The 10,080-nt window shown below is 42.2% G+C and overlaps 1 protein-coding gene across 1 annotated transcript; it reads left to right on the top strand.

Moving 5' to 3' along the window:
* Positions 1-7,559: 7,559 nt before the first annotated feature.
* On the top strand, positions 7,560-9,841 carry LOC126410203 (NADH-ubiquinone oxidoreductase chain 5-like). Its single transcript, XM_050078622.1, is given in 4 exon segments — positions 7,560-7,788; positions 8,612-8,857; positions 8,860-9,534; positions 9,537-9,841. Coding segments are annotated over 4 exon segments (1,455 nt in total).
* The last annotated feature ends 239 nt before the right edge of the window (positions 9,842-10,080 follow it).

Consider the following 10,080-nt stretch of genomic DNA (forward strand, 5'->3'; position numbering starts at 1 on the left):
TGGTGGGAGGGACCGCACGTGCAGAAGGCAGGTCGGATTGAGACGATGCAAATGTTGATGGTTGCTGATCATGGGGTGACAGATCTGCAGGTGGTGGTAGGTTAATTGCTGCATGAGTCAATGAAGTAGAAGTGGGCATGGGAGAACCAGCAATAGGAACTGGGGAAATAACAGGTAATATCGTGTAGGGTGTGGTTGTCGGTGAGGAATGAGCATTATCAGCTGGACTGGATGAGCTGTTTGCAGTCACATTGAGCAGCCAAGCAGAAATAACGTTATTAGAGAGGAGTGGATCTTTGGTTGACTTTTCGATGCATGGTCCATGAAGTTCATCAAAATGACATGCCGGGAGATGATGACTCGTTTGCCACGATTGATTATATAAACAGCAGTACGGAATGAATCAACCCATAAATCATAAGTGTAACCAGCATCATAAAGCATAGTCAATCATGTTTCAATGACATGATTTTTCCGTTCAACTATACCATTTTGCTCTGGAGTGTATGGGCATGAGAACTGATGAAAAATGCCATGTGAGTCACAGAATAAGGAAAAATCTGAGTTTACAGACTCTTTGCCATTGTCAGATTGAATCGAAGAGATAGAGACATTCAATTGCTTTTCAATCATGACCTTAAAATTCTTAAAAGAAGCAACCACATCAGATTTGGCTTTAAGAGGAAATAACCATGAGAATCTGGAATAATTGTCTACAATAAGCAGGAAAAACCTAAAACCATTTCGAGACAAAATTGGGGCTGGTTCCCATACATCCATATGAAGCACTTCAGAAGGCCGTGAGGCATGAAAATCAGAACTTGGTAATGGTAGTTTATGTGCCTTTCCCTAGAGACAAGACTGACAAACTCTATTTGTAATGGAAGTGTTTATGGATATTAATCCACTGGAATTAAGAAAACTAACTATTTAACTTTTTGCATGACCAAGCCATCGATGCCAGAGATCAAAAGATGTTGATGCCTTATTGACGCCTGCTGGAAACCAGATGCTAAATGCTACTTGCTTGGTTGAAATCTGATAATTGCTGGATCTAGTTGCCTTGATGGGATAGAGGCCATTACACGTCTTTGGTCCTTGAAGAAGAACCCTGCCCTTTTGCCGATCCTTTATAATAAAATCAGTTGGTCAGAATTGAAAGATGCAATCATTTTAGGACGTAAACTTGCCCACTGATAAGAGATTATGAGCTATACTAGGAACAGGAAAAGCATTCTTAAGATGAAAAGGTGTCTTGGCACTTTTTATTAATAAATTCCCTGTGTGCTTAATAGGAAGACTTGAACCATTACCGATCATAATTTTGTCTGGTCCATCATTTGTTGTCTTGTTGCCCATCATTTCATCATTTTTTACAACATAATTCGTAGCTCCTGTATCAGGATACCAGTATTCATCAGTGGATTCTTGCAAACTCATTGCAAAGAACGCCCACGGAATATCATAACATGACCTGGCCGAGTGACCCTTCCTGCCACAATATTGGCATATAACAGGATTCCGAGTTCGAGTGTCGTTGCCTCCATTATTATTGCTTGAATCTCCACTTTGTAACTGATTTTGATTTGGAAACCGATTTCCTCTTCCTTGAGACCGACCTCCTCCTCGTCCTCTAAAGTTTCCTCGTCTTCATCCTCAACCTTGAAAAACATTGAAAGCTGCTTAATTCTTTACTACCTATGGAAATGCTTGGACAGGCCGGTTAGAATCGGTGACCATTGATTTGAAAAGAACAAGTCTCCTTTCTTAAGTAAGAAGAAGATCAAATAGCTCTAAAAATGTGATGGAAGCATTAGAGAAGTTGGCACTAATAAGAGTAACCAAGCTTTCATACTCCACCAGCAGCCCGTTCATTGTGATCTGAACAAGATCACTGTCATCAACTTCTTGTCCGGCTCAGATAAAGTGTCAGCAAGAAGTTTGATTCGTTCCAAATATGATTCCATAGTCATGTTTTTCTTTTGGATAAAATGCAGCTCCTTCTTCAAAAGCATTATTCTCAGAAGTGACTGAGATCTAAAGGATTTCTTCAAGGTGTGCCATGCTGCATAGGCAGATTTGCAGGACATGGTCTGTCCTAAGACGGGTTCAGAGACGGTGACTTTGATCCAGCTATAGGCCAACCTGTCTAATCTCTTCCAAACAGCGAATTCTGGATTGATTTCACTCTTGCCGTCCTTGATTATGACTTAAGAAGGGAGTGGAGAAGACCCATCGATGAACTGAACGAGTTCATGAGATTCCATAACAGATTCAAGTTAACTGCTCCATAACAGATAATTATCTCTGTTGAGTTTAATAGAGTAACGCTGAAATAGCATTCCATTGTGTTGAAGAGGACAACGAGCCAGCCATTTTCTTTGTAGAGGAAGAATACGACAGTGGCCTGGAAATGTTATCAACGACTGGGGAGGCAAAGAGTTATTTGAGATGAAATTTGGACCAAATTATAGAAGAGTCATGCTGGAATCCAATGCCACCAAGCTCGTTTTCAGATTCGTATCCTAGCAAAATCGCGCCCAGGATGTAGTCACGCCTCAGATGGTTCTCCTGTTGATTTATGGCTTCAGCACAGTTGTAGGGTGCCGTTCAGAACAATGTGTATTAAAAAATCCATAACATGCTTGTTAAAGTTTTGTGAAAGAAGAGGACGAGAGAGAAAGAGGAAAAACGAGAGAAGAAGGAGATTGTTTTATTCATTGTCGACTTCTCAATATATAGTCTTTTGATTTTGGTGATATACATAAAAACCTCTAATCTTGCCTAAGATCAAGGATTGGCTAATCTTGCCTAAGATCAAGGATTAGCTCTAGATTGATCCACCTTATCCGCCTTATCTTGATAAGGCATAGCTTTTCAACACTCCCCTTCAAGTTGACGCTCCTGGATTGCCAAGCGCCAACTTGCTTCTTAGATTGTGGAATGCTTCTCTTCCCAAGGGCTTGGTAAACATGTCCGCAACTTGTTTAGTTGTGGGAACGAATTGAGTTTGGATGTCTCCATTCTGAATCTTATCTCTCACCACATGACAATCAACTTCGATGTGTTTTGTTCTCTCATGGAACACTGGATTGGCTGCAATATGCATTGCAGCTTGGTTGTCACAGAATAACGTCATGGGCTCTTTGTGGATGATCCCGAGATCTTTTAGTAATGTTTTTAGCCAAATAAGCTCACATGTGGCGAGGGCCATAGACCTGTATTCTGCCTCTGCAGATGATCTAGAGACTGTTGTTTGCTTCTTGGTTTTCCAAGTGATAGGACTATTCCCAATCATGGTACAGTATCCGCTTGTAGATCTTCATGTCATTGGACATGAAGCCCAATCTGAATCACAATATGCTTTGAGGTGAATCGGCCCCTTTGATGACAACATAACTCTATATCCAGCAGTTCCCTTTAGATATTTCAATAAACGGTTCATGGCTTCTTTATGCGGCACTCGTGGTTGACTCATAAATTGGCTCAAGATGTGGACTGTGTGAACAATGTCTGGCCTTGTTAAGGTCAGATATATTAGTTTTCCAATCACCTTTCTATAATAATTTTGATCTTTGAGGACGTCTCCTTTTTCATTGTCAATCTTTATGTGTTGTTCCATAGGTGTCTCACATGGTTTTGCTCCCATGTACCCTGTCTCATGGAGTATGTTGAGAAGATATTTCTTTTGAGATCAGAAGATACCATCCTTTGAAGTAGCTAATTCTATGCCAAGAATATATCTGAGTCTGCCTAAATCTTTCAACTTGAATCTTTCATTCATCATGTGCTTTAGGGAATTGATTGCATTCAAATCATCCGCTGCAATGATGATGTCATCCCCATACACAACAACAAATGTTCATCCTCTAGTGCCGATCTTGGAAAACAATGAGTAGTCTGCCTTGGATTGAATATAGCCCATGTCCTTGAGAAAGGTAGCAAGTTTGGAAAACCAATTTTGAGAGGATTGTTTAAGTCCATATATAGACTTATTTAGACGACATGTCATTCCTTCCTCCCTTTGTCGACTAAATCCAGGAGGTAATTGCATATAAACTTCTTCTTCTAGATCACCATGTAAGGAGGCGTTATTAACATCAACTTGAAACAGGTGCCACTTTTGAATAGCGGCAATAGTCAAAAGACATCGAATAGTAGAGATCTTGGTGACGGGGGCAAAAGTCTCATTGTAATCAGCTCCTTCAGTTTGTGTATACCCTTTTGCGACTAAGCGGGCCTTGTATCGCCCGATAGAGCTATCAGATTGGTATTTGATTTTGAATACCCATTTGCAGCCTATGGGGATTTTGCCCAGAGGAAGTTTCGTGATAGTCCAGGTATGGTTGGCTTCTAATGCATCAATTTCAGCCTTCATAGCATCACGCCATCTAGGATCCTGTATGGCTTGGGCAAAGGATGAAGGTTCACATTGCTCAAGGAGGGTAGACATGAAACACTTGTAGTTGGAATTGAAGTTAGTGGTATCAAGACATTGTGTAATGGGGTAACGAGTACCTTTTGTGGGGCTTGTCCCCTCACTCTTCAACAAATGGCTGAAACTGGGCAAGACTGAGAAGCATTTGTAGTCCTTGAGATGAGTAGGTATATGCCTAGGTCGCGTAGATCTGCGAAGCTGAACTGAATCACCATGTGTAGGCTCGATTGATTGAGGAATGGGATCTGGGTTGGTCTCATCATCTAGATTTGATGGAATATTGTTAAGAGGTTTGCTTGGGCTTGGAAGAAGCTCATGTTCTCCTGAGACATAATCATTGAATGGTAAAGGAAGAACCACATGTTCATTGTCCCCAGTGTGCACTTCATTTTTATATGGAAAATGATTTTCACAAAATCTGATGTCTCTACTGGTGAACAACGACCCATTTTCAAGATCATAAACCTTGTAAGCTGATTGACCATATGGATATCCAAAAAATCTGAAACTTGGTGGGGAGAAAGCCAAGAAAGAAACGATTCCAACGGATCCTTGATCGACCCCAACCGTTGCCGGAGCTGACAAACGCCGGTGATCTGAAGTTGAGGCAAAACTCAGCTAGGCGCTGGAACAGGGGATTCTGTCAGGACAGGCGGTCTGAAAACCATCGATTCCGGCTGACGCGGACATTGGCTACAGTTAGATGGAAGCGTAACTTCCAAATGAAGCTTCCTATGCAACCTTGGATCAATCGAACTCTATGGATACAACACCTGATTTTTGAAGCGGAAGAGGGTGGTCGGTCGGTCTGCCTCTTTCACTGAAGAAGAAGAAAAGGAAGATGGTGGCTGTGCGTTTTTCCCACTGCTTTTTGTTCTTCACCGCCAAGGAAGACTGGTTGACTTCTGTGTGGGAAAAAACAGAAGACACCAAGAGATTTAGACAGGAAAGGGGGGACAGCAAACAGAAGCACAACATGTGCTTATTGCAGATAGGCGATAATAGAATAGCTCTGATACCATGAAAAACCTAGTAACTGAGAGAGAATGAGAGAAACGACTATGAACTCTTTTTCTTGTCTATTGATGATGAGTATTACATGGTATATATAGGTTCATTACAGTGGGAGTTACAAGGAAGAAAAGGAAGGAAACGTGTGATAAGGAAGGTTCATGAATTACAACAATATATGGCAAGGGATAAAATGTTTAACACCAAGATCTTACGATGTACACGATTTTATCCCATGCCAGAATTAATGCAACCAGATTTGTTCTCTCCATATCACTTTTCTTAACAATATCTATCTATCTGATCTAATCACTGTGTTAAATTTTACCATGCTTAGCATCCTTTTGTGTTGGTCTGATGGTAATAAAGGGGGAACGTGTCGATCCACATTGTCTTTGATTTGTGTATTTTAGATTGTTGTGGATTCCAAAATCACGAGGTCCAACAAATATGAATGGATTTTGGGTCCTAGGCAAACTTGTCCGGCTTGTGTAGTGATCATTTGTTGTGCTGGTTCCTGAGAAATAAAGTGGATCCTTGGTGTTCCTTAATTTGCATCTCATAATGCTTTAGGTTTTATGGAAACTTGATTGAATTAGGTTAGCAGTAAGCAAGACATCATCAAATGTAGAACTTTACTCTATTTTATTAACATTTATTTACTGAGGGTTTCTTAATGTAATTAAGGATTAGCTTTTTGTAGTGGAGAATAGTGGAGATGGAAAGAAGGATAATCACCAACCCTCAAGGCATGTCATGGATGCATGTGTGCACTTCTTATTTCAAAGGTTATCTCATTGAATAAATTCCATTTAAGGTTTTCTTCCCAAACAGATTTTGGAGGATCTTATCCTTCCAATCTTTTCACAAAATGTAGCTCTTAGCTCTCCAACTCATGGATGTCGGTATCAGATGGACAGGCAATAACAGGAGCTAAGATAGCAGATCGCAGTGGTGAAGCTAGAAATTTTTAGCTAAGGCGTATTGTTACTATTTCAAAGTTTAGCTAAGGCATATTGTAATTATTTCAAAGTTTACGTGGTCAATCATACGTAAAAAAATGAAAACTAAAGAAATCTGTGTGTAAGTAGTGTTTTTTTGGTGCTAGTGTGGGCAATTGCCCACAACAAACCACAACATTGCTCCACCACAACATAGCTCTTACTAATGGTATGGTTACTGACATTTTGTTGTACAGTGAGTACTAATGACATTTTCTTGTCAAGTGAGTACTAATGGCATTTCATTGCAATGAGTCTTGACCTTTCAATAATGAGTCCTGACCTTTCTCTAAGGAAAGTACTAATGACATTTTGTTGTCAAGTGAGTACTAATGGCATGAAATTGCAATTAGTCCTCACTTTTCAATAATGAGTCCTGATCTTTCAAAAGAGTCCTGACCTTTTTTATCCTGACTTTTCCATATGAGTTCTGACCTTTTTGGATCTTGACCTTTCCATAACATTCAGGAAATCATCAAAAGTGCTTCCATTAGTCTGAATAAGAAAAAGAGGGCTTTGTTCTGATGTGACGTGACCTTCAACAATTGGAAGTTGCAAGTGCTTTGACTATCAGACATGCAAAGCCCACAAAGCACTCGCAAAGATTGCTCGTGACTTTGTTTGCTTTGCGAGTGCTTTGACTATCAAAGATCCGAGCTTCCATTCACTTTGTCCTGACTCACTAGGCGAAGGGTATGATATTGCATTTGCATACTCGACGAGAGAGAAATGAGATATGAGAGAGACGAGGGGTGAAAACCAATAAAAACATGAACGGATTTGGGATATGCAAATGGAATAGATGCTTTGGAAGAGTACTACCTTTGTGTAGAATACATTGAATTGGTTAGGGAAAAGAGTTAGCTGTTGTTGCTAGAGCCAGTTCTCTTTTGTCTTTCTTGTGGCACGGTCAGAGTGACTGTTGGTGCTTTCATTGTTCTTTTGGTGGTTGGTGCGGTACTCGTGGTGGTGCTACGAGATGTTATCATAATTTCATAGATACGGATTGATCCCCCATCAGAACTATGGATCCACGGATCCTTTTCATCTAATCACACACAGGTTGCTTTGTCATTGTCTGATGTTTGGTTGTCTCCTTACGAAAAAGAATGTATCTACTTATAGTATTTTTGCCCCTGCTCGGCAGTTCCGTAGCAGGTGCTTTCAGACGTTTTCTAGGTGCAGAAGGAACCGCTATAATTACCACCGCGTGCATTTCATTATCTTCTATCTTATCATTTCTTGCTTGTTATGAAGTAGCATCGGGAGCTAGTGCTTGCTATCTCAGAATTGCTCCATGGATCTCATCGGAAATGTTTGATGCTTTTTGGGGCTTCTTTGGCGACCGTGAAGTAACCGGATGAATTGCAGAGTAGATAGATCTGATCCGAACGCTGCAATTGCTCCGCGGCGATACGGACTCGACCCGCTCTTACCCCCACCCTGGGGCACCATAGCATGTCAGGGATAAGGGGGGATATACTGGACGTCACAACCCCCTTGGCGGCTGTGCCGCCCTGTGGAGTCGACGTTCTGAAGGCTCCACTTGACAGCCTTTCGATCGATACACAGTTGAGGAGGCCGATCACGAACGCTATAGGTGTGGGAGCGATCCTGGTCAGGGAAGGCTCAGACAGCACCTCGCATATTGGTAGCAAGAGGGCGCTTATGCCCGGACGTGCGGCCTTATGGGGAAGGGACCAGCCAATACGGACAGCACACCCCCCACTGACAGGCGCACCTCTGTATCGACGACATCACTCTCAGGGTCTAGTTGGTGGAACCGGTGAACCACACAAGCTGGTTAGATGCGTGGGGCAGAGGGCTCATAGTACCCCCTTTTCTTGATCCAGCCTTTGATTCGCATCGGTAGTCAATCACCTACTCCACAAATCCAAGGGCTGGCGCCTACACTGTTAGGTGGTGGACAGGGAAGAAGGAGCCTAAGCACGGCAAATGTCGTACACTTGAGTGGCACAAGAAAGCGATACCGTACCCATCGACATACGGTTCCCGCGGAAGATCAAGTTGGTGAGCCGTGTGATGGGAAACCTTCCAGCACGGTTTGGAGAGCACTCAATACAAATGAGAGGTTAACAACCACAAGGGGAGCTCGCTATATTTGCAAATTGGTCCGACTCGTAATTCACTTCTGACCCCGTGTTTGATAGCCCGACCGTAGTTATGTCAATTGTAGTTACATCCGTCAGTAGCTTGGTCCATCTTTATTCCATTTCATATATGTCTGAGGATCTGCATAGCCCTCGATTTATGTGTTATTTATCCATTCCTACTTTTTTTATGCCAATGTTGGTGACTGGACATAACTCTCTTCAATTATTCTTGGGATGGGAGGGAATAGGTCTTGCTTCCTATTTGTTAATTAATTTCTGGTCCACACGACTTCAGCAGATAAAGCAGCTACTAAAGCTATGCCTGTCAATCGAGTAGGTGATTTTGGATTAGCTCCTGGGATTTCAGGTCGATTTACTCTCTTTCAAACAGTAGACTCTTCCACCATTTTTGCTCGTGCTAGTGCCCCCAAAAATTCTTGGATTTCTCGCAATATGAGATGGCATGCCATAACTAACATTTGTATTTTACTTCTTATTGGTGCTGCTGGGAAATCTGCAAAGGTAGGATCACATACTCGGTCACCCGATGCAATGGAGGGTCCCACTCCAGTATCCGCTTCGATTCATGCAGCTACTACGGTAACAACAAGCATTTTCATGATAGCAAGGTGCTCCCCTTTATTTGAATACCCACCTACAGCTTTGATTGTTATTACTTCTGCAGGAGCTACGACGTCATTCCTTGCGGCAACCACAGGAATCTTACAGAACGATCTCAAAAGGGTCATAGCTTATTCAACTCGTAGTCAATCAGGCTATATGATCTTTGCTTGTGGCATTCCCAACTATTCGGTTAGCGTCTTTCATTCAATGAATCACGCTTTTTTTAAAGCATTACTATTCTTGAGTGCAGGTCCAGTGATTCATGCCATGACGGATGAGCAAGAGATGCTGAAGATGGGGGGGCTTGCCTCCTCGTTCCCTTTCACCTATGCCATGATGCTCATGGGCAGCTTATTGGATCTCCTTTTCTAATTGGATTTTATTCCAAAGATGTGATCTTAGAGCTCGCGTAGACTAAATATACCATCAGTGGGAACTTTGCTTTCTGGTTGGGAAGTGTCTCTGTCCTTTTCAATTCTTATTACTCTTTTTGTTCACTTTTTCTAACATTTCTAGTACCAACTAATTCATTCAGGCGAGACATCGTCAGATGTCATGATGCACCCATTCCTATGGCCATTCCTTCAATACTTCTGGCTCTCGGGAGTCCCTCTGTAGGATACTTCGCCAAAGTGTGGCCCATTAGCCCATAAGTCTGTACTGTGACGAAGCGGCTGTTGCTCACCCGACACGATCGTACGAGGTCACAATTCACCCAACACGATCATCCGAGGTGAACAAGAATTGGGGATCGGATGCGGGCGAAATTCCCGCCAATGACTGAGATGTTCAGTCAACTCCCTCCCCCTCTGTAGGGGGCTGGACCTACGAGTGAGCAGAAAAGGGAGGAGGAAAGAACCCCTGGTGAACCGTCATAATAAGTGAACAAGTG

This window comes from Nymphaea colorata, chromosome 7 (genome assembly GCF_008831285.2).
Source record: "Nymphaea colorata isolate Beijing-Zhang1983 chromosome 7, ASM883128v2, whole genome shotgun sequence".
Taxonomy (NCBI): Eukaryota; Viridiplantae; Streptophyta; class Magnoliopsida; order Nymphaeales; family Nymphaeaceae; genus Nymphaea; species Nymphaea colorata.